This window comes from Petaurus breviceps, unplaced genomic scaffold (assembly GCF_028583685.1).
Source record: "Petaurus breviceps papuanus isolate PSGF00001 unplaced genomic scaffold, PetGlider_PUasm1.0 187, whole genome shotgun sequence".
In the NCBI taxonomy this organism is placed as follows: Eukaryota; Metazoa; Chordata; class Mammalia; order Diprotodontia; family Petauridae; genus Petaurus; species Petaurus breviceps.
This window is the reverse complement of record NW_027185799.1, coordinates 534,774-560,658: the sequence shown is the minus strand read 5'-3', so window position 1 is coordinate 560,658 and position 25,885 is coordinate 534,774. Positions and strand designations below refer to the sequence as shown.

General features: G+C 40.1%; 1 protein-coding gene across 11 annotated transcripts in view; it reads right to left on the bottom strand.

Annotated features, from left to right (window-relative positions):
* Window positions 1-25,885, bottom strand: part of CARD19 (caspase recruitment domain family member 19) — a 48,023-nt gene that overhangs the window by 10,588 nt on the left and 11,550 nt on the right. For 8 of the 11 annotated variants that reach the window (XM_069090586.1, XM_069090590.1, XM_069090588.1 and 5 more), the window contains exons 2-4: window positions 17,410-17,505; window positions 10,054-10,196; window positions 2,016-2,169 (exon numbers count right to left, since the gene is read on the bottom strand). In XM_069090586.1, coding sequence (XP_068946687.1) covers window positions 2,016-2,169; window positions 10,054-10,196; window positions 17,410-17,505 — 393 coding nt within the window. The remainder of the gene's footprint in view (window positions 1-2,015; window positions 2,170-10,053; window positions 10,197-17,409; window positions 17,506-25,885) is intronic. The other 3 variants (XM_069090592.1, XM_069090591.1, XM_069090595.1) reach the window with 1 other exon arrangement.

The following is a 25,885-nucleotide window of genomic DNA, read 5'->3' as shown; positions in this document are numbered from 1 at the left end:
AAATGTACTTTTGCCTTAAAAGATAAAAATAAAAAAGAAGTGAGAGAGCATGGTAGTCGTGGAGTGGAAGCATGACTGGTTTGGGAGCCAGAAGTCCTGGTACCAAAGCCAAGATCTCAGGCTCTCTCCCTTACTGCTTGTATGACTGTGGCCAAGTCACTTAACTCCTCTGGGTCCCAGGTTCCTCATCTAGACGAACTCTTCCAATCCCCTTCTGACCCTATATAAATACTGAAATAACTAGTGATTTTTGTGGTTATCAACAAACCTATGTTAACTCTAGGTGGGGAACCTGAAAAACAGTCCTTTGATCTCCATGGACCTACACCTATGCTTTACACAACAGCAGCTGACATGTGTTGTCTCAGTACTATAATATTCCAGTAACATAATATGATTCTAATAAAATAATAATCAGGCTGATACAGTGAGGTCTCACTGGCCCTGGGGCTCCATTCCCATTGTTAATATGATGGGCACTGTTGAATACAGTGCTGGAGGGATCTCTTTTGGATTTGTAGCTGATCAGACACTCTCTGAGAAGCAACCCTGTGACTCAACGGATAAGATGCTGGGCCTAGAGTCAAGAAGAACTGAGTTCAAATCCAGCCTCAGAAGATTCCTAGCTGTGTGACCCTAAGCAAGTCATTTGACTTCCACCTGCCTCGGTTTCCTCGTCTGTGAAATGGGGATGATAACAACACTAGCAGCTACCTCCCAGAACTCTTCTGAGTACCAAATGAACTAATATTTGCAAAGTGCTTTGCAAAGCTTAAGGTGCTATTTAAATGCTAGCTATTAACACAGGGCGCAGCAAAGATGTCGGAACAAGGGAAATAACAGGCCTAACTATACGCTGGGCTGGTCAGGCCATTAGTCCAATTCTAAACTTTATATTTTAGGAAGGACATCAGCAATGTAGATCAGAGGCCTAGAAATCATGCCAGATGAAGGCTCTGAGGGTGTTTATTTAGTGTGGAGGAAAAGAGGCTGGAAGGGCTACTGCTGTTGTCTTCCAATACCCGGAGAACTGTCATGGGCCAGAAGGATTAGAACGACAGTATTCTGTGTGGCGTGGAAAAGAAGACTTCGCATCAGCTGAGACAAGCTCCAGGGGGGCACATGTTGGTTTGAATTAAGGAAATGACAACTGTCCAGCGGGGGAAGGGACAACTAAATGAAGCATACGTGTCCATCACTAAATTCTTCAAGTAGAGAATGGATAGCTATTATTTGTTGGGGATGTTGTAGTTGGATTCTTATTTAGGAACGGGCATAGCTCAATGATCTCTTAGGTCCCTTTAAGATCTGGGATCCTATCATCAGCCAAGGAAATAGCTATGCTGCTAGGTCTCCTATGAATGGGAGTGTGTAGCTATATGTATATACATGTGCCGCTGTGTGTGTGTGTGTGTGTGTATCACACACACATGCCATACTAGATTGTCTACTTCCTATATGGTATTTTTACATGTCAACAGCAATCCTGATGTTTCCTTTGTGTAATTAAATTCTACCCAGATTTAACTAAAAAGAAGTTTTAGAGATTAAAAAGGAAAGTAGCCAGGTTTCAGGCACCTTCTCAATTCAGAGCCACGTGGGCTGCCCTTAAGCTCCCTAGACCCCAAAGCAAAGGCCCAATCCCTCCCAGTCCTGGATTCTGCCCCCAAATGCCAAGCAGCCAGAATGCCCTTAGCTTGCTCTAAACCTGGAATTTCCTCTAATCCTGCCCATCATCTATCCCTCCCAGAAGCCCTGTGGAGAGGAGAAATGGGCTATAGACAAAGCATCCATAGGAAAGCAACAGGACAAGCAGGTAAAGTCAAAAGAAGTGTCTCTTTTGGCAGCTTTGACATCCTGGGACTTAAAAACAAGTAGAGCTGCAACAACAGCAAGTAAACGGATTAAGAAAACAAAACTAAACCACACACTTGATTCTCAAGCTTAATGCAAATGTTTGAAATACGGCAGTCACCAAATGCAACTTCAATGTGTCTCTTGTGGCTTAAACTTACTCATGGCTTTCCTGCTGGGCAGGCTGCCGTACAGATGCTGGGCATTGATGTACAGAGCTCTGTAGAATTCTTGGCAGTCTCTTTCACCCTTCCTCTGCAGGTGGGTCAGGAGGTCGGATAAGCGTACACGGAGAGATGTTTTGGGGTTCCGGAACTAAAAGTAAAAATGAATGAATAGGACAGGGTCTAAATTCAAAACCCGCATACACAACAAAGCCAGTATCAACATACTGCAGGCCAGGAGGTACTCTGGATGGACTGCTAAAGTCAGGAAGTCCCGAGTTCAAAGGCAGCCTAGCTGTGTAATTCTGGGAAAGTCACTCTACCTCTGTCTTTCTCAGTTTCCTCATCTATAAAATGGGGATGATAATAGCACCCATCTCCCAGGGTTGTTGGGAGGATGAAATGAGATCATGTTTTTAAAGTGGTTTGCAAACCTTGAAGTGATATAGAAATGCTAGTTATAATGATGATAATACCTGGATAAGAATCACATAGGATGGGCAGGGATGGATGGCTTGTGATCTGCATGGCTGGAGAGGGTACACACATTGAGGAGATCATAGATCCTTTAAAAACACCAGGTTATTAACAGCCATTCACTTTTCTTTTTTTTTTTTTGCCTTTTGGAGGGCAATTGGGGTTAAGTAACTTGCCCAAGGTTACATGGCTAGTTTTTTTTGTGTGGGTGTTAAGTGTCTGAGGCTGGAACCGAACTAGGGTCCTCCTGACTCTGGGCCTGCACTTTATTCACTGTGCCACCTAGCCACCCTCATTCACTTTTCTATAGTGCTTCAGGTAAACAGAAGTATCTATAGAATAATTTTTACATGTATATATATTTATACATGTATACACACATGCCTATACATATATATGTGTATGTATTACACACATGTATATAACACACACATATACATATATGTATGTGTGTATCTATATAGACACTCATATATGTGTGTGTGTCTATATTTGTGTCTAATGGTAGCCATCTCTAGTGTGAGGGAGGAGGGAAGAAAAAAGGAAAAAAAGAAATTTACTTATAACATATATTTAAAAGGAATAGCAAATTGTGCACAATAGACTTGTAGTTTCATGTGTAATTATCTTTTTTAGTATACTATGTTATGGAAATGCTTGTTTTAGTCCATAAATAAAAAAAGAGATTTATAGAATGTTTACTTAAAACAACCCTGAGAGGTAGACTATAGGAATCTTCTCATCTTCACTTTGTGAATGAGAAAATCAGGTCCACCTTTGTGAAGTGGTATGTCCTCTGTCATACACTGAGTAACTGTTAGAATCAGAACTCAGACCTTACACTTCTGATTCTAGAGTAGAAGAAAGAACACATTATTTAGAGTAAAAGGATCTGAGTTCAAATTCCACTCCTGTCATTTGCTGCCTATGTGATTTTGGATGTGTCACTGAACCAGGCATGCTAATGCTAGAACTGACTTACACTGTTCATTTTTGTTAAATTTTCAGTGTGAGCATTTACACTTTAGAAATTGACAAACATTATAAATCAAGGCTTGACTTATTCTTTTGTTGATTTCTAGACTTAAGAAAGTGATGGAGAGAGGCGGCTAGATGGCACAGTGAATAGAGTGCTGGTCCTAGAGTCAGGAGGACCTGAGTTCAAATGCGGCCTCAGACATTTAACACAAAACTAGCCGTGTGACCTTGGGCAAGTCACTTAACCCCAATTGTCCTACCTTCCCCCCTCCAAAAAAAAGAAAGTGATGGAGGAAATGTCAATAATGCAGTTTAAATTTAAAAGTGTGTTATGTGTACATTGCTATCCCCCCCTCCACTCCACCTGAGAGCTTGTTGTTAGACAATTACCTGCACTCTCCTGCATTTAACCTCTCTGGGTCTCAGTTTCCTCATCTGTAAAGAAAGAGGGTTGCACTAGAGGCTCTTTCGGGTCCCTTCTAGCTTTGAAATCCGGCCCTCCAGGTGGAACACTTGTTCCACTGTGAATGATACTTCTTAGCATAAGCATCATGTCACCTACTTGCTCAATAAACTCAAGGGACTCCCTGTTATCTCCAGGATAAAATGAAAATTCTTCTGAAAGGTATTAATGACCTGACTTCAACCTAATTATCCAGGCTTATTATTGTATTACATCCCCTCACACACTCTACAATCCAGCTAAAACTGGTCTTCTTACTGTTCCTCACACACACAGCATTCCATCTTCCATCCTCAAGCCTTTGTACAGGCTGTCTCCTATGCCTGGAATGCACTCTTTCCTTTCCTATGCTTCTTAGAATCCCTGGGTTTCTCAAAGCTCAGCTCAAATGCTGCCTCCTCCAAGAAACCTTTCTTGATTCCCCTTCTGGCCCCCTATTATCTGCAAATGACTTCCTTCTGAAGTAACTTTGTATTTATTTTGTACATATCTTGCAAATATTTATGTATTTGTTATTTCCCTGGATTGAATATAAACTTCTTGGGTGCCACATCACTTTCATTTTGTCATTCTATTCTGAGCACACTAGACAGTGTTTGGCACTCTACCTGCCACTCTGCCTGGTTTCAACTCCTCTAAACAAGATGACCCTCCCAGGATAAACTCATCATTGCTAATCTCACTACCAAGATACTAACTCAAGCTCTGATTACTAACACCTCCCTTAGCCTCCTTTTCCTCTAATTGGAAGGCAGAGTACCAAACGCCTCCCAATGCCTTCCTCTGTAGAGGAAAGAAACTAGCTTCTCAGCTCACCCCACTTTGCATCTGCTACTCTGCCTGGTTTCAGTTCTATGGAACAAGATACTCTCTTGTCTCCTCCCCCATCCTTTTTCCTGTTTCCTTTTGTTACGTCATCTTTCCCTCTTACATGTCTTTCTTTTTATCAGCTGTATGCCCAGAGTTTAACAAAGTGCCCAGCACATAGTAGGTGCTCAATAAATGTTGATGGATTGGATAGTGGGTGCTTAATACAAGCTTGATAATTAATTATAAGGCAGTAGAATTAAAGTAATTTAAGTTATACACAACTATAACCAAAATCAAAGGAAATTCATCCAAGATCCTAATTCCTCAGAGTGGCAGCAAAATTTTGTTGTTGTGTTTTTTTTGTTTCCCATTTGCTGGGTGAACGGACTGGATAACGGTGCTATTAGCACCCAGTGTGTGGCAGCTATGACTCAAAGGAAAAGTATGAAGTCTGAACAGCCTACTCTAAGAATTCATTTTTTAAAGGTTACTTTTCAAGCATTGGAAAAACTAAGTTCCTGGTCTAGTTTCAGAGTCAAGTCTGGGGTGATGAACAAGAGACAAATTAAATACAGCTGCCATGGCTGCACTTTACTCCCAAGAATATAGGGCTGCCTTGGGAACCTGGGGTTCCAAAGATACCAGTTCAAAAATCATAGACTTAGGGTCCCATCGTTGACTAGGAGGACAATCATCTCTGTCACTGGCTCACTGAATAACCTTTAAAAATCCAAGCAGGGGAGAGTCAGGGGATTTGAGTTCAAATACCACCTTTGACATTTATAACTTAGGTGAGAAGCAGCCTGATGTAGAAGACAGAGGGCCAGGCTCAGAGCCCAGAAGACCTGGGTTTGTCAATCAAACAATCAATAAATATTTATTAAGTGCCTACTATGTATGTGCACTGGGAATACAGAGGCAAAAAGACAGTCCTAACCCTCGAGGAACTCACACTGTAATCAGGGAGATAGCATGTAAACAAATAGATAAAAGCAAGCTATAATACAAGCAAGTTATAATACGAGATAAATGGGAAATAACAGAGGGAAGGCACTAGAATTAAGAGTGGTTGAAAAAGTCTAACCTCTGAGGTTCGGCCAGGTAGCACAGCGAGTAAAAGCACCGGCCCCAGAGTCAGGATGACCTGGGATCAAATCTGGGCTCAGATACTTAGCACCCACCCAGAAACACCTGGCCTTGTAACCTTGGGCAAGTTACTTAACCCCAATTGCTTAGGGGCAGCCAGGTAGCACAGCAGTAAGATTATTGGCCCCAGAGTTGGGATGACCTGGGATCAAATCCAGGCTCAGATACTTAGCACCCACCCAAAAACACCTGGCCTTGTGATCTTGAGCAAGTTACTTAACCCCAATTGCTTAAAAAAAAAAAGTCTAACCTCTAGCACAAACTGGCTGTGTTACCATGGGGAAGACACTTAGATTCTCAGTGTTCCAGACAAATTGTTAAGTCTATAAGGTACTGACTAGTTCCTGACCTAGATTAATGGAAGGAGTTCCTACACCAATAATTTCTCATATCAACAAACTTATAGGTCCAGAATGCCACCAAAAAAAAAAACTGGTTGGGCAAGTCACTTAACTATTATAAATCTGCTTCCCCCATCAGTAAAATGAGAATTTCAATACTTGCCCTGAGAAGTAGAGTAGTGGAATCAGGTAGACCTGGATTCTAAAATTGCTTCTGGCCCATATTGTCTGCATGACAAGGGGCAAGTCTTTTAACTTCTCAATGCCCTGGTCAGTTCTCTAAGATTTTAAATTACAGACACATTGTACATTAGTGGAGAGAGTGTCCACACTATGAGTTCCTTTGCTGATGAAATCACAGTTCTGGACCTGTCCCCATATTCCAATCCTTGCTACCAAAAAAAAAATTGTCCTGTAGGTCATATAGATTATTTGTAAACATGTTATTGCCATAGAAATAAGTTATTACTATTATTTGTGTTGTCTCCTGAAACAAACATTAAGAATTCTTGCCTTTTCCTATCTCAAAGTGATAGGATGATAATGTTTTTTTTTTTTCAGTGAGTCAATTGACTTATTTCTATCTTTTGTTTTGACATTACCTACAACTCTCAGTGTGTTTACCACCCCCATGTTCAGAGAACTATTCCTTATAACAAAGAATTTAAAAAGAGAAAAAAGTTTGGGGAAAACTAACCAAGCCCAACATTATATGTAATGTTCCACACTTACAGATCCCTCTACTTTTCCCCAAAGATGGGAAGATGTACTCTTTTTCTCTTCTTTGTGACCAAGATTGGTCATTATAACTTTACCATAATCAGTTTTAATTGTTTTGTGTTATTGTTAATTTCCTTTATGTTATTGTAGTCTTTGTGAATATTATTTTCCTGATTCTACTTAGTTCACTTTGTATCAGTTTCTATGTCTTCCCATGCTTTTCTGTATTCATCATAGTCACCATTTCATACAGAAAAGTAACATTCTATTATAGTCATATATTATAACACATATTAAAAGTAATATTCTATTATAGTTATATATTATAACTTGTTTAGCTGTTCCCCAAAAGATGGGTCTCTACTTTGTTTCCAGTTATCTGCTATTACAAGTATCACTAGAATATTTTGGTCTGTATGAGACCTTTCTTTTTGTCACTCACCTCCTCAGGGTATATATCTAGCAGTGTCAAAGGGTGTAGATGTTTTAGTCATGTCCTTAGCAGAATTCCAAATTGCTTTACAGACTAGCTGGACCACCTCGAAGCTCCAACAACATCGCACCAGGACACCCACCTTTCCACAACCTCCCCAGCATTGACTCTCTCCATCTTTTGTCATCTTTGCCAATTCATGGATGTGTAACACAGCCTTTTTTTTTAAATGAGGAAAAAAAGCATAGTATCCCAGGTAGCAAATTCAGAGAAAGACCTGGGTTCAAATCTCACCTCTGACCTACAATGGCTGTGTGACTCTGGGCAAGTCACTCCACCCCTCAGTGCCTCCAGGCAATTCTCCAAGATTCCAAATTGCAGAAATACTGGCAATCTGCACTGCTAAAGGGAATTTCCTCACAGGGAATTCATATGTCAGGGGTGGGGAGCCTGCAGTCTTGAGGCCACATGTGGCCTTCTAGGTCCTTGGGTCCAAGTTTTACAGAACAAATCCTTTTATTAAGGGGATTTGTTCTGTGAAGTTTGGATTCAGTCAAAGGGCCACACTTGAGGACCTAGAGCACCACATGTAGCCTTAAGGTTACAGGTTTCCCACCCCTGGCTAGGAGCACCTAGGTATAGCTAGGTGGTACAGTGGTTAGAGTCCCATCCTAGAGTCAGGAAGACTTGAGTTCAAATCCAGCCTCAGACACTTACTAGCTGTGCCACTCTGGGCAAGTCACTTAACAACCTTACTTGCAAAAAAAAAAAAATCATATATCTGGACCAAAAAAAATGATACATTTTCTGTTTAGTTTCTATCCAATTATAGGGACCACTGTCACTTTAAATCTCATTAACTGGAACAGTTTCCAATAGAAACCAATTAGTTGCTAAGTACTGAAGAGAGAAATCAGGTTAACAAGTCTGATCTTTAACTCCTGGGGGCCCAGCAAAAGGTTGGGTAAGACAGGCTTCCTACCAGGGCTGAAGAGAGGTGGCAGAAGCTTTCCTCCTCAGGCAGAAAGTAAGAGCAGAGATGGGGCAAAGGACTAGTGGCTGAAGAGAGACAGAAGTGGGGCATACTGAATGCTTCAGAAAGCAGAGCAATGAATGCTTAGTTTATCTGCTGCCTTCTTAGAGGATCTGAGATGAGCTCATGAAACTCTAGAGAATGAATGCCCCCAAATTAAAAAGAATGGGGCTGCAAACATTGCTAGTGAGGGAAATAAGCCCTCAGACATAGTGAGGAGAATGCTAGAATGGAACTCACAAATCCTGAGGTGACGTGTCGCACCCCTCAATTACCACCTCTCTGAATGTGAACATAACTTCCCCGGCCTCAGTTTTCCTATCTGTAAAATGGAAGTTTTATTTCTTCTGCACAAGGTTGTTGCTAGAAAAGGGTTTTTATAAAGATTGTTGAGACCTGTTTCTACATCACCTACATTTCCCAACATTTCCTTCCCCCTCCCAGAAAGCCAAATAATTGGAAGTGAATCCTGTTAAAATTTCAGTGATGAGGACTGGCCCCAATTCTTTGCAGAGATGGGGGGGCCCATGGGTGTGGAACACTGCATACACATCAGACTTTTTTGATATGTTGGTTAGTTTTGCTGAACTTTTTTTCCCTTACCTTTTATAATTCTTTATTACAAAGGAAGGGATGGGGGAAGGATACAGCGGGGGGGAAAAGAGCGTAACATAAAAACCAAAGATATAGTAAAAATATATTTTTAACAAAACAATCACAAAATAAAACCAAGTTCTCATTTGTTCCTCGTAAGACCATGGTAGGAAGGTTTAGATTTCTCTGACTCCTGGGCTCATTCAACTGCAAATGGTCTCTCCAAATTTATAGGTGACCTCTTCATTGCTTTTCTCGCCTTCCCTAAAGGATTTGATGCCACTGACTCCCTTCTCTCAGACACTCTCTGCTCTCTGGTTTTGTGAAGCCAACTGAATGCTTCTTAATTAACTTTAGATCAAGGGTATACATCTTAATGTCCTCAAGTTTCAAAATGATGATGAGAACCAATGAAGTTCTCCTGACTTCTGACCATATATAGTCAATCCACCGAATTGATCAAGAAAGGTAAAAGACCTAACTCTGCAGCATCTGGAAATCCTTCCAGCTTGGCTCAGGCGGGAATGAGTATAAACAGTCCTAATTAGGAATTGTTTTTTGCACCTGCAGTAAGGGGAGGTGGAAGAGAGAGAGGGAACATGTATGGTCTAAAGTCGGGGAGAAAGAGTGTCCCAAGATGAGACCCTTATCACCAAAGGTGGCACCAAGCAGAGAAGAATCTTTCAGGGGCCAGCCTTTGGGGATAAGGATTAAGTTTTCCGTTGTGCAAGGGTGAGGAACCTGTGACCTCGAGACCACACGCCCTCTAGGTCCTCAAATGAAGTCTTTTGATGAATCCAAACTTCATAGAACAAATCTCCTTAATAAAAGGATTTGTTCTGTAAAACTTTGACTTACTCAAAAGGCTTCAGCCAAGGACCTAGAAGGCCACATGTGACCTTAAGCCCGAAGGCTCCCCACCCCTGCCCTAGGGCAATGTCATCCTTGGATACAAAGTCCAAGTTATAGCTCTGGAGGAAAGGAAAGACAGGTAGCAAAAAATGAAAGTAGATGCAAACATTTGCAGCAGGGCCCAATACCTTTTCTGCTTCTTTGTTGGTGAGAATTTGTGGGTAAAAACGGTTTAACTGGAGTATAATTTTGTCAACTTGCTGCTCACTTAATCGACCATTGCTTGTAAGAAAAGGTGTGTCTTGCACCAGTCGGTCACAGTAAGTCTGATCTGAAAAACAAAAACAAATGCATATCTTTACAAATTTTTGTCACAAGCTGGAAAAGTTTGTTTAGAAATGAGCCAAGTTCACCTGTTGTGAAAGTCAAACACACCAATTTGACGAATTTGATAATTCCATGTTTTCTGGATCTCATTCTCAAAGTCACTTCAGGGGATTAGTTTTATGGGCTTCTAATACCCAAGATGAATAACTGGTTTGGGGACAGGAATTCAAGGTAATGAGCAGTTACTAGCACCTGCTCTGTGCAATAAACTAGGAAGATACATAAATAAATAAGATAGCTCCTGCCTTTAAGGAGTCTTCAGTCTAATGATGTTGCACTGCTAGAAAACAAAGCTAAGCAAATAGCCACAACACAAAATTCACCACATCAGGGAGGCATAGTGCCCATGTGATGGCAAATTGGAGAAGGATCATTCCCAGCTGGGGCAGGGGATGGGGAGGAGAAACAGGGCTTGAGGAGGTGGCAACTTAGCAGAGTTTGGAAGGATTTCAACAGCAAAATAAGAAGACATTCTGGGTATGTAGGGCCTAGCATAAGCAAAGATACAAAGGCAGGAAAGCTTGTTTGGGGGACAGAGATTCATCTCTTTTGGCTCAGGCACAGAATATGTAGGAACACATGGAACTAAGCCTGGGAAGGTAGGGTGCCACAAAATTGTAGAGGGCTTTGAATGTCAAGTTAAGCAGCTTGGACTTCATCCTAGAGGCAAGGAGGAATCACAGAAAAGTTTTTAAGCAATGAAGTAACAAGATGAAAATGAGGCAGCTGGGTGAAGTAGTGTTTGATCCAAGTCAAAACTGGGATTCATATACTAACTGGTTGTGTGACCCTGGGCAAGTCACTTACCCTCCTTCAGCCTCATTTACAAATGGGAATAGCACCTGCCTCACGAGTTGTTCTGAGGATCCAATGAGATAACGTGTAAAATGCTTTGCAAAACCTCAAAAGGCAATATAAATATCAGCTATTAAAGATGTTTTAAAGCAGATGATGACAACTTGATTACCAGGAAATGACAGGTTATCTAAACTGAGACAGGATGAAAGTGGGAAGAGACTTTATCCTCTAGACAAAAGGGAGCCATTGAATATCTTTGAGCAGAAGAGGGCCGTGATATTAGGAAAGTTAGCTATGAGAACATTTAGGACTTGAGGCAGAAAAAGTGATTCAGTCAAACTGAGTTTATAGCAAACATGAAGCTGGTTTTTAGCTCTTATAATGACAAACTACAAGGTTATACTGGGATATATTTATAAAGACATGGAGAAACAACTGACCATCATCTCTTGTGCTTTCTATCCAGACAATAACAAAATGACTCCCTATACAATTCTGTGAACTACATTTTCTAGACACAAATGTTTTGTCCTTGGCCCAGAACTACTAATAGAAGCTAATTACTGTGATTTTCTCATTGGCAGAGTGTTTTTTCTCTGGAGACCACGGAGAGTATTCATTTCCTCATATTAAATTCTGATACAATTTGGAGTGAGTTGTCATCCCCTGGCTTTCAATAAGATGATTTCTGTTAAATTCTAGGCCTGATTCTGACACTAACTCACGGCATAACTTTAGGCAAGTCTTGTCCTCTCTCTGAGCCTCAACATGCCCATCTGTAAAATGTGAGGGTTAGAATAATTTCAGAGGACTAATGAGGAAGAATCACCTCCTAAACCAGATGTGATGAATTAACAAGCAGAATGAGACACACATTTTTGGACATGGACAATAGAAGAATTTGTTTTGATTGTTTATTTGTTAAAAAGGATTTCGTTTTTCTTTGAGGGAGGGGTTGGAGAGGCAGGAAAAAAAATGCTTAACTATTGAAAAAATAAAATAAGTAGGGGTTAGCCTAGATGATGTCTATGGTCTCATCCAACTCCACCATTCCATGGTCTTTGATTCCAAATAACCATCCGTTACTATTTTGTCAAAGTTCCTGAACTTCTTACAAGCCACGGTATCAGCTAAACTGGCCAAACATAGCTCCCCAAGCCCCCAAGTGCTAATGCTTTTAAAAGGAGCACTTAACTGGGCTCCCAAGTCAATATCTTTGATCTGAATATGCCGTTCCAAGGGGCTTTTTGATACTGAAGCATCAATTATTTACCAAATGAGCTAGCTCTGCACTGCATTAGGAACATGCATCATGCCAAAATCTCATCTCAATTTACTTCTGATTCCCAGAAAAAAAGATACCAGGAAGGTGCCTCCTAGGAGCCTCACAATACACTTGGATGCCTGCCACTCTTCAATCAATATGTCTGTGTTTCTCCTTCAGAAGAGTTAACTATGTTTAGCCTGACCTGTCCTCTTACAGAAGCTGAAGGAAAAGGAGTAGAAAGGTTAGCTATCTGAACCCTAGTCCTGCCTCTGCTGCTAATTATCTGAGTAACAACGAACAAGTTCCTTGCCATTCTGAATCCCCACTCTGCCTCATTCTCCCCATCTAAATAATGAAAGGGTTGGACTAGCTGAACTCTTAAAGTTCTTGCCAGCTCTAACATCCAATGATTCTAGAAGCTGACTGCAAAATGAGGAAAAAGGAGTTTGGAGCTCACTTGGCTAATTAACATATGCAAAATTACCTGAGACCACTTACCAGAACCTCCAGAAAAGTTTGAAATAGATTAATCTTGAAGGCCCCTTCCAGCTCTGACTTTCTGTGCCCTAGCTTCCCTTCCCATCTCTACCACAGACATGTCCTATGATATCCCAGAGAGTTTTTGGTTACTGATTCCTGTGCACTTCTTTTTAAGACTTCTCTTTCCAAGGTATTGGTCTTAAATTGCTTATAAAGATATCAGTCAGAATCCTGCTATCCCACATGCTACCGGGGGAAGAGAAAAACTTTATAAACCACAACAAGCTTTAAATTCAGGACTAAGGGCCTATAAAACTACATATACCCTTTGGCCTAGCAATACCACTACTAGGTCTGTAGCCCAAAGAGATCTTAAAAAAAAAAAGGAAAAGGACCTATATGTAAAAAAATATTTATAGCAGCTCTTTTTGTGATGTCAAAGAATTGGAAAATGAGGGAATGCCCATCAATTAGGTGACTGAACAAGTTGTGGCATATGATTGTGATGGAATACTATTATGCTATAAGAAATGATAAACAGGCTGATTTTAGAAAAGCCTGGAAAGACTTATATGAACTGATGCAAAGTGAAGTGAGCAGAACCAGGAGAACATTGTACACAGTAAGAGCAATATGTATGATAAACTATGAATGACTGAGCTATTTGCAGCAATACAAAGATCCAAGACAATTCTGAAGGACATGTGATGAAAAATATCCACCTCCAGAGAAAGAACTGATGGAATCTGAATACAGATCAAAGCATACTGGTTTTTTTAAACTTTATTTTTCTTGGCTTTGGTATTTGCTTGGGCTTTTTTGGTCTGTGTTTTCTTTTAAAACATGACAATATGGAAATGTTTTATGTAACTGCACAAGAATAACCTTTATCAAATTGCTTGCCTTCTCAATGAGGGGAGAGGGCAAGAAAAAAGGTTAAAAGTTATTTATTTATTTATTTTTGCCTTTTGGAGGGCAACTGGGGTTAAGTAACTTGCCCAAGTTAAGTAACTAGCCCCATGGCTAGTTTTTTTGTGTTAAGTGTCTGAAGCCGGAACTGAACTCAGGTCCTCCTGACTCCGGGGCCAGTGCTTTTACTCATTGCACCACCTAGCCACCCTAAAAGTTATTTTTACATGAAAAATTGGAAAAAATAAAATATTAATTTTTTTTAATTCAGGACTAAGAAATATAAATTGTCGGTCCTGTCTCTTAGCTCTGTCACTAAGGGTTCTTCCTCTACTCAAAAGAACAAAACTATTTTTTAAGTCACAGTGTAATCTTTTCACACAGGGTTAGTTTTATTGAAACAAGGCTAGAATAAATAAACCAAACAGGCCAGTGAGCCCCATTCAGAGTTGATGGTTAATGGTGTGGAAAAGACAGATAACAGAAGGGGTTGAAGATTAGATAACCTCAGTGAAATCAACTTGATGAGGTATTTTTTATTTAGAATTACTGTAAATATTCGTGGGCTGGCTATAGGAAAAATGTCACTCTCACTACAGTGTTTTACAACCTTAAAGCACTATATAAATCTCAGTTATTATGATAATTATCAACAATGTGGTGCCATAGAGAGGTTTCTGGACTGATAGTAAGATGACTTGGGGTCTAGTCTCAGCTCAGCCACTTCCTAGATTCCTGACCCTGAGCAAATCCTTTTCCTTTTAAACAATAAACATGGTAGGGCATAGTGGACAGAGAATGGGACAGAGGGTCAAGAAGGCTTGGGTTTGAATCTCATCTCAGACACTTCCTAGCTATGTAATTCCGGGAAAAATCACTTAACCTCTCTGAGCCTCAGTTTAATAATAATATTTTATAATAATAACTAGTATTTACATAGCAGGGGGTAGCTAGGTGGTACAGTGGTTAGAGCACCAGGACTAGAGGAGTCAGGAAGACCTCAAATCCAGCCTCAGATACTTACTTAAACCTGTTTGCCTCAGTTTTTGCTGTTCAGTCATTTTCAGTCATGTCCAACTGGCAAAGATACTAGAGTAAGTTGCCATTTTCTTCTCCAGTATATCTAATGGGTCCATTTTGTCAAGCAGTTTCCTCATCTGTAAAATGAGCTGGAGAAGGAAATGGTAAACCACTCCAGTATCTTTTTTTTTTAAAGCAATTGGGGTTAAGTAACTTGCTCGAGGTTACACGGCCAGTTATTTTGTGTGGGTGCCGAGTATCTGAGGTCAGAAGCGATCCCGGGTCTCCTGACACCAGGGCTGGCGCTCTTACTCACTGCGCCACCTGACCGCCCCTCCAGTATCTTTAAAAAAAAATTAACTAATTAATTTTTAGTTGTCAACTTTTACTTCCATAAGTTTCACATTTTCTCCCCCTCCCTCCCCAAAACAGCATGCAATATGATATGGCTCTACACATACATTTCTATTAAACACATTTTCACATTAGTCATGTTGCATAGAAGAATTATAACAAATGAGAGAGACCATGAGAAAGAAAAAAAAAACAAAAGAGAAAATTGTAGTCCGGTTTGCTCTGCATTCCAATCTATAGTTTCTTCTCTGGATGTGGATGGCATTTACCATCATGAGTCCTTTGGAATTGTTTTAGGTCCTTGCATTACTGAGAAGGGCTAAGTCTATAGAAGTCAGTCAAAGCACTGTGGCTGTTTCTGTGAACAATATTCTCCTGGTTCTGCTCACTTTACTCAGCATCAGTTCAGATGTGTCTTCCCAGGATTTTCTGAAGTCTGCCTGTTTATCATTTCTTATAGCACAATAGTATTCCATTACATTCATATACCACAACTTGTTCAGCCATTCCCCAACTGATGGGCATCCCCTTGATTTCCAGCTCTTGGCCACCACAAAAGGAGCTGCTATAAATATTTTTGTACATGTGGGTCCTTTTCCTATTTTTATGATCTCTTTAGGGATACAGCCCTAGAAGCCACTCCAGTATCTTTGCCAAGAAAACCCCAAATAGGGTCATGAAGAGTCAAAAATGACTGAAAATGGCTGAACAACAACAAAATTTACATAGCATTTTAAAATTTACAAATATGTTGTCATTTTACCCTCACAACAACTCTATCTGGGTGATATTATTATTACTATTTTACAGATGAGGAAAACTGGGGCACACAGAGATTAAGTGACTTGCCCAGGGTCATACAGTTAATAAGTATCTGAGGCTAGTTTGAAGCTAGTAAGTGTGTCTGAGGTCAAATTTGAACTCCATCTTCCTGAGTCCCAGTCTAGTGCTTTATACACTGAACCATCAAGCTTCCTCATTAATAAAACAGGGGATGGGGGGTGGGGGTGGGGGTGGTAATGGATCTCTCAGGAGCAAGGTGAAAGAAGTGGATGAGGGAAGGAGCAGGGAAAGAACTGTTGCTAAGTTTTTCTTGGAGATCTAAAAATTCACACTTGTCTCACTAACCACCTTCCTATTCTTCCCTTCCAGCATGCTACTATCTCATCTGTTTTACTTTTTGCCCTGCTATTGAGACTACCCTTCAAACCAAACCTCCAAAGACCATGCCCAGGAGGAGCTAAGCCACTCAACTATAAAATTCCCCATTTTCCTTTTGGGCAGCTCAAATCATAAGGAAGGTCTCCTTATACTGAGCTAAAATCTTCATCTCTACAACTTCTACCTGCTGTTCCCTGTTCTGCCCTCTGGGGCCAAGGTCTGATTCCTCTTCTAGAAGACAAATTCCTCTTCTAGAAGACAAATCCTAGAAGGGAACCATCATATGCTCTAAAGTGTTTTCTTCTTGTACCTAAACATTCCAAATTCTTTTTTTTTTTTTTGCTTTTTGGAGGGCACTAGGGGTTAAGTGACTTGCCCAAGGTCACATGGCTAGTTTTTGTGTCAAGTGTCTGAGGCCAAATTTGAACTCAGGTAGTCCTGACTCCAGGGCCAGTACTCTACTCACTGCACCACCTAGCTGCCCCAAAATTCTTTTAATTGATCTCTAAACAACATTGTCTCATCTCTCTAGGGAGGTTATAAATACTACGAATAAAGAGTCATGTTCACTTCACTTTGTATTCCACAATATGTTTTTTTTAATTACATTTTAATTTTCTTGGTTAACAAGTATTTCTTTTCTCTCCTTCGCATCTATCACCACTGAAAGAAAAACAAAAGGAAACAAAATTCTTGTAATAAATATGCACAGTCAAGCTAAAAAAATCTCCACATTGGCCATGCCCAAAGGTATGTGTCATTATGGCCTCTCTGAGGAAGTCCACCATACGGTTTTAATACAACCATCTATATATACATCCTGAAGCGAGAAGTCTTTTCTCTTTAGGAACCTCAGTATTCTCTATTGTAAAATAAGGGCACTAGATTATATGGTCTCTACAATCCTTTCCAATAATAAAGTTCCATGATTCTCTGATAGTGGCTTTTACCCTCTTTATAGACACTAGACCCACTTCCAAAACAGGCACTCTGAACTGTATCACCTGAAGAGAGGATGTATTATATCTACTTCAAATTTTTTTGCCCAGTTACAAATGGAAACAGACACACACATGTGGGAGGTGCTGGCTGGGGCTAAAGGGCTGGCTCTAGCCATAAATCAGAGCAAAGCTAACAGACCCATGTGAACTTGATCACATGATCTCACCTGTGAAAAGAGCACTGGATTTGAAGTTAAAAGATGGTTCAAATCCCCATATGACTGTGGGCAAGTTTCTTGACTTCTTTGAGACAGTTTCTTCATCTGTGAAATAAGAGGAATGGGACTAGGTGACCTTTAAAGTCCCTACCAACTCTAAATCCTATGATCCTTCAAATCATCAAACCTAATCTTATTGACTTCATTGAGTGCCCGCCACTCGATACCACCAAACGAATGCCCAAGTTTCTGACTCCATCTTATTTTCTGCATACTTGATTAATCAATTTTTTTTCTTATGGAGAGAAACAATTGGCTAATGGAAACAGATGTGCAATCTCCTCCCAGAAAGGTTGTGGGAAGGGATGAGAATTTAGGTTAAGTCAACAAGCATATGGCCCAGATTTTCTGCCAAGCTTGGGGAGTCACATGCTTGACCTGGTAGATAACTAGTGTGGCTTTGGAATGCAAAGAATCACACCCTAGCCGATCTCAATATCTCCATGACTCTTGCTGGCAACAGAGAACACCGGGAGATTTTCTCTTTTTTCTCTCTTTTCTTTTTTTTTTTAATTCTGAACTTAAAAAACAAATAAAGCAAGCATTTTCATACACAAAGTAAAATGGAAAAAGAGGATAATACATGAGGCTGTAAATCTCTATTGCCAGCAACTTTTTTTCCCTTTATGTATACAATATATTTAACATGTAAATTTCAAAGTTGTTGTGCTAGTCTGTTTCCTTCTGTTTTGTTCTGTGCATTAAAAATATTTCAATTAGGGGTGGCCAGGTGGCTCAGCAAGTAAGAGCATTGCTCCGGTGTTGGGATGACCTGGGGATCAAATCCAGGCTCAGATACTTAGCACCACACCCAGAAATAACTGGCCTTGTTACTTAACCCCGATTGCTTAAAAAAAAAATACTTCAATTAACCTCTTTTTTCTTTTGGTAACCCTATTGCCAGGCCATCTCTTCCTTCCACCTGTACTCCCTCTGCCCCATTGAAAAATAAAAATAAAAACAAAATTCTCATAACAAATATGCACAGTCAAGCAAAACTCATCCTGATATTGCCATATCCATAAATTTATGCCTTGGCTAGCTAGTCTTGGTTGGTTATTGCACTGACCAGAGCTCTGAAATATTTCCAAGTTATCTGTATCTAAAACATTGTTATTGTATAAATTGTTCTCCTGGTTCTGCTCCTTTCCTCTGTCATCATTCATACAATCTTCCCCAGTTTCTCTAAAGTCATTTCTTTTGTCATTCCATATAACATGATAGTATTACAATAAAGTTATATGCCATAATTTGTTCTGCCATTTACCATTTGATGGGTATACCCTTAGTTTTCAGTTCTTAATATAACATAAAGAACTATTAAAATATTTTTGTATACATGGGTCCTTTTTTCCTTTCTTTGATTGTCTTAGTGTATACACTTAGTAAAAACTATAGCTTTTTTTTTTAAAGCAATTGGGGTTAAGTAACTTGCTCAAGGTTACATGGCCAGTTATTTCTGGGTGTGGTGCACAGTATCTGAGCCCGGATTTGATCCAGGTCATCCCGACACTGGAGCCGGTGCTCTTACTTGCTGAGCCACCTGGCCGCCCAAAACTATAGATTTTTGATGAAGATTACTTCTGAAAGAAAGGTGGTGGCCCACAACCAGTTGCCCAAATGCCGAGCAAGCAACAAAAGTAGTAGTTTCAGATGTATAAGAAATAAGAGAGATGGACATATAATCAGCATCCAACAGCAACTTCCTTGTATTTGGATACATTTATGCTGTGCCAAATTAATGGAGAAAAACTTTTTTTTTTGGTTTTTTTTTTTTTTGCCTTTTGGAGGGCAATTGGGGTTAAGTAACTTGCCCAAGGTTACACAGCTAGTTTTTTTTTGTGTGGGTGTTAAGTGTCTGAGGCCGGAACCGAACTTGGGTCCTCCTAACTCCGGGGCCGGCGCTTTACTCTCTGTGCCACCTAGCTGCCCCGAGAAAAACTTTTGAACCAGTAGACTAAGGGGCAGAGTTTGACAAATGTGCTTTGCATACAAGTGACAATCCCAAGATCTAATGTGTCCAACGAATGTTTTAGCTTTCAAGAAATGAAAAACAAAAGGCAAATTAAAAACAAACAACAGGCAATATATTCCCAAAGTGCCTAAATTCTGGGCTCTAGAAAGAGACACAAATTAGGGTCACTAAGAGTGGATATATGGGCTAGTGGTAATCTGGGGCAAGAAGGAATCCTAGTGGCCTTTCCAGTCAAGAACCTGCAGGTCATGCAACTCAAAGAAGTGTGTGTGTGTGTGTGTGTGTGTGTGTGTGTGTGTGTGTGTGTGTGCCTTTCTGCCCTTTACTTTCCTATCTGCTACTCTAGTTTCCTTTCAAGGTATCATAATGGTAAAAATATGAACATGAATAAATATAAAATATGATAGAGATGAGAGTGTAATTCCAAATAAGAATAAACTAAAAATAAATTAGCAAGTCATAAAATCATAGATCTAAGTAGGAAGGGACCTCAGAGATTATCTAGTCCGGCCCCATTTTATAGATGAGAGAACTGATATTGAGGGAGGTTAAGTGACTTGTCTGAGGTCATACAAGGAGTAAGCATCAGAGGTGACATATGAACCCAGGTCCTCTGATTCCAAAGTCAGTCCTTGAACCCTGCTGCCTGCCACATCGAAATTGCTAGGTGTCATCCAGGATTTGTCAAGCCCAGTAGTAGGGTTCCTCCACCCAGAACCAAGCCTATTATTTGATTTCAGCCTCCAAGGACACTGGTACCAGTTCACCAAAGGGAGTGATTCTCTGTCTTCTGACTGGTTAAGAATATCCTATGAAGAGTTCTGAATCAGTCCAGTCACATTAGCTCTCATCCCTCTGGAAGGAGACCCATACTGCCGGACTGACCTGCTCACTGTTTTGGAGGACAGTTCTTCAATGATTAGTTCTACTGGAAGACACCCTCGCCCCATTACCCTGAAATCCAGCTTTGTTTTCTGTTTTTATTCCTTGGTGGATCTTCTGTGTTCCAGATTCATGGATTTTTTTTTTTTGCTTCTGTCCTACTTCTCTGCTCTGAATCTTGTTAGAAGCTTCAAGGAAAAGCTAAGAGGACTGATTTTCCCCAGGTTTACCCCAAATTCTATACGGATTTGTCCTATGTGAATATGTAGAGGAGGCCATCCTCAAAAGAGGCTATTTCTTCATGTTAATCCACTCCTTCCAAAAATCTACCAGTGAGGAGAGTCTGATGGTAACTTACACAAATGTTACCCCAATACTTGTGCCTCCCCATTACTCTCTATTTACTTTTTCATATTTTCTATTTGCTTATGTGTATGCATGTTATTTTCCCCAATATAATATAAACTCCTTGAGGACAGGGGCTATTTCAGTACAATGCCTGGCACACAGTTTAATAAATACTTTTTGATTGACTATAGTCTTATTTTCCACAGTTCTTTGGTCTCTCTCCTCCCCACTCCAACATCCACACAGCTGCCAAATGGATATTCCTAAAACATAGGAATCATATCATCCCTCTGCTCAAGAAGCTCCTGTGGCTCCCCATTGCCTTTAGGGTAAAAATATAAATTCCTCTCTTTGGGACTTAAAAGCCCTTTATAACTCATCTCCATCCTATATTTCCAGGCAAATTACATATTATTTCCCTTCACAAATTCTATGTTCCAACCAATGGCCTATGTGCTTTTTCTTGTATACAACAGTGCCTTCAAACTCAAATGAAAACAGATTCCGGCAGGTCATGTATTGACTTAGGAAAGCCCAAATTAATATTATCTATGTTGTATTGTATTTTTATTTATTTTGTTAAACATTTCCCAGTTACATTTTCATCTGTTTCCTCTGCTACAATGTTCTATCAACTGTCTCCATGCCTTTACACAGGCTGGGCTCTCATCCTTGGAAAGCTCTCTCTCTCCCACCTCTTAAGACCCCTCCAAGGCTCAGTTCAAGTCCCACCTCCTTCAAGAAACCTTTCCTGATTCCCCCAATTGTTTGTTGTTTTCTCTTCCCATCCCCATTAAATTTACTTTGTATTTATTTAGTATATATTCCATATTTACTTATCTGTAAACACATTATATCCCTTTAATAAAATGTAAGCTCCTTGAGGGCAGGAATGTGTCTCTTTTTTGTTTGTATTCCCAGTTCCTAGAATACAACACCTAGAACTATAGACTTATGTCACACTCTTTACCCCTAAATATGCTGCTGAATGTCATTTTAGTAACTTATGTTATTTAAGATGCCACAGGAAGTCTTGCCCAGTGGGAACCTGGGTTCTAATCCCAGTTCTACCACTGTATGGTCTCAAACAAGTCATTTTACATCTCTGAAGCCTAGTATCTTCATCTGTAAAATGGAAATGCACTACTGAACTCATAGGGCTGTTGTAAGGCTCAAATGAGACCAAAGTGCTTTGTAAACCCTAACGCACTATGTAAAGTCCAGCTCTTAATAATGATTATATTAATATTAATAATTAATACCAATAACATCCATGTTGATAATTAATATAAATAATAATATCGATAACTAATATCTATAAAATAATAATAGTGTCGATAATGGTCACATTAATTATTATGAGCTACCTATCAACTGGGGAATAACTGATGGAATGCTACTGTGCGATACTATGATCAAAAGAAGGTTTCAGAGAAAATTGGAAAGATTTGTATGAACTTTAGTGATCAGAACAATGTATACTGCATACTTGTAAAGACTAGCAATTTTGAAAGACTTGAGAGTTCTGATCAATTACAATAACCATTGGAAATTCCAGGGAGCTGATGATGAAACTTATGAAACTTGCTACTCACTTCCTGACAAGGAAATGATGGTGCAAAATGAGATATGTGTGTGTGTGTGTGTGTATGTACACACAGGCATATTTTAAGCCATAGAATTTTTTTTTCACTTGACTCTGCATATTTATTACAAGGGTTTTGTTTTGTTTTGTTTTTCAGGGTAGGAGGAAAGAAAATGAATCTTTGTTAATTGTAAAAAAAAATTTAAAATTTTAAAAAGGGACAGAAAGAAATTATTTTGTTAATTGTTTTTTTCTGAACCCATGATTTTTATCCTATGTGGAACTCTGTTGAGGTAGCACCCTCTAACAATGTAGATCTCTGTTTTGCAACTTATGGTCTCAGTGAGTTGCCTGGGCCCCAGAGTTTAAGTGATTTGCCCAGGATCACACAATCACTAAATGTCAGAAGTGGTACTTGAACCTAGGTCTTCCTGAGTTGGAAGGTGGCACTCTATCCACTAAGATATGCTAACTCTAAAATTATTATTAATAGTGAAATGACTAGGTTAGTCTATATGACCTGTAAGATCACTTCTAGCTCAGACATTTTATGAGACTCTGAAATAATCAGGTACAACCTCAGGGCAAGGATAGTATGTAGCCACTCCAGTAAATGCATTTGGTTTGAAGTAATGACACCGTTCAAAATTTCCTCTAGGTTCCAATGCAAGAACCCACAAACCAGATCCTAGATTATAGGGTTTGGCTGCTGGGGGTTGGATGGGAAGAGAGGCCCTGCATATGGCAGGCACCGTGTGGAGGAGAGAACAGTAAAGGACGAGGAGGGAAGGGCTTTTGGGCAGTACTCTAAAATACTGGTTTTGAGGGCGACCTTCTTCAAATGGAAAAACAGCAACACTAAAGCAGCTTCACCATTCTTACATTTGTCTTCTTGACTCCAGGCTCTCAGCATTGATGATGACCTGGAATATTCATCCTCCCGATAGGCTTTCTCACCTTGAATGTTCCTCTGCCAAGCTGGTCCCATGCCAGTTCCTTTATTTTGGGAAGGGGCTCAGACCTGCCAACCTTTATTCTCTTTCCTGGTTGTGCCTTATGCCTTTTTGGACTTCAATACCATCTCATAATATCCCCCCAGATCCATTTTGTGTGTTATCTTTCCTCTTATAATATCAACTCCTTGAGGACACGAACTCTTTTTTTTCTTCTCTTTGTATCACCAGTGCCTACCACAACACTTAAGTGCTTGTTTGCCATTACTCTACCCACTATACCAATGCACCTGACCATTCAACCAATTTGGAATCCACCTATCTATACTATTATCTAAACCACATCTCTCCATCTTATCCACCAAGCCATCTCCTTCAGTCTTACCAGAACTAAGTGATACAGTAGCTAGAGTGCTGGAGGTGAGAAGACCTGAGTTCAAATCCAACCTCAGAATCTTATTCACTGTGTGACTTTGGATAACTTACTTCATCTATCTGCCTCAGCTTCCTCATCTGTAAACGGGATAATCATAGCATCCCCCGGAATTGTTGTGAGGATAAAATAAGATATTTGCAAAGTGCTTTGTAAACCTTAAAGCTCTATATAAATAATATAGTATTTTTATTACCTTGTATCATATTCTTCATATACATGTTGGAGATCTGTATGGCTTTTCATCTTTGTATTTCTGTGACAGTACAAGACTGACGCCTAACAATAGCTGTTGAATTGAACATCAGAACCCAAAGAGTCCTTGAAAGGCTTTTGGGCTCATAAGAAGCCTGGACTTTAACGTACTTCACCCAGTAGAACAATATGGAAAGGTAGACTCCTGGACTATCAAGTGCTGGAAGGAACCTTAGAACACAAGCCCTCATTTTACAGATGAGCAAACTGTTGGCAAAGGTCAATTGAGGGTTCCTGGCCGAACTAGAGTGAGTCAGTGACTAGGACCTACTATTCCCACTCTTGCCAGTCCATTACTATACATTCAATAGGCAGGGTATGATTTTGATTTGGAAAAAAAATGGTAGGGGAGAGAACAAATTGAGGAACATACATACCCATATGCTTTTGGGAAGGATGAGGGAAGGGGAAGAAACATGATATACTGTTAACATAATGTGCATTTTTAAAGGTATTTTTTCCTTAAATGTTATTAATATAGAAGATGCCAACTGAGGGCCTGGCAGTCAAGAATATATTTTTTTGAAGGGGGGAAGGCAGGGAAATTGAGGTTAAGTGACTTGCCCAAGGTCACAGGGCTAGTGTTAAGTGTCTGATGCCACATTTGAACTCAGGTCCTCCTGACTCCAGGGCCAGTGCTCTATGCACTGTGCCACCTAGCCACCCCAAGAATAGCTTTCTCAAGGATCTCTGGAGGCAGCCAATCAAGCTCTGGCTGTAGGAATCCCAAACCTGATGCCTCAGCAGGAAAGGCAATCCAGTTGTTAACTCTAGCTTTACACCTACAATATTAAGAACAATTTAAGAAACTATCCCATGCACCATTATTTGCAGGACTCTATTGAAAAAAACAAAACAAAACAAAAAAAACCTAAAAAGTATCTAATGGAATATAAATTGTTTAGTTATATTATATTAATTATATTAGATTATATTACCTAGCATAATGAGAATGAGTGCTTTCTTTGGAGCTGGGAAAGCTAGCTTCAAATCCCATTCCATATTGTGTGACCATGAATAAATGAATTGACCCCTCAAAGCCTCAGTTTCATCTGTAAAATAGAGGTAATAACACTTGCCTCACCTACCCTGACAATGTTGGGGTGAACAAACTGCACATGTGAGCTGTTATTATTATTAATACTACTAGTACATGAAAGCATTTCCTTTGCTGGGCTCAAATTCATGAACAGACTTATGAACTTAACTCTTAGATACAACCACTGGTCAACGGAAGCGTTGTTGTGAAGGGCTTGGCATGCACCAACTCCCTCGTATCTAAATTCAACAACAGTCCTGGGCATTTGATTCGTGCTGCCTTAAACATGCTTTGACAACTGGACGATCAGAGCCTGGAAGTCACCTGGTTTTCTCCATCTCTGTAATCTGATTCCCCCTGTCAGTAACACTGGAGGGTGGGGGGAGGGAGGGAGGTGGAGTTTCAGCACTACAAGCTGCATGTGAGTATTGCAAGCTGTAATCATCATGCTTGAGCTTGAGTAAGCACTTCTTGTCCACTGTTTTTCCTCTGCCCTTCATCCCCACCACTCCAGGATAGAAAGACAAGAAGGCAGAAACCGTGGTGGTTAGCATGAGTAACAATGAATAGGGATCTGCCCTCTGGAGAAGGGTGGGGTCCTTGCAGAGACTTGCAAAGAGATGGTCCCTTCAAGGGGAAGTCCCGGTCCCAACCACAGGCAGTACAAAGATTGCTCTGGCCAACTTTCTCCTTATCAGTTGAATGTCATCACTCAAAGCAAAAGATTTTATGTCTGTCTTAGAACTCCTACATTATTTATACCGAAGTCTTATATTTATTCCAGAGGTTGCACCTAAAAAATATTCAGGGTTGGGGCTGGGGAAAGTAATGGTTTAAAAACCCAAAAGACCTGGGCTCGAATCCCAGCTCTCCCATTTAATAGCCTAATGATTCTCAGCAGTTCACTTCACTTTTCTGAGGCTGTCTGCTCCTCATTAAGATGAGAAGAGTAATT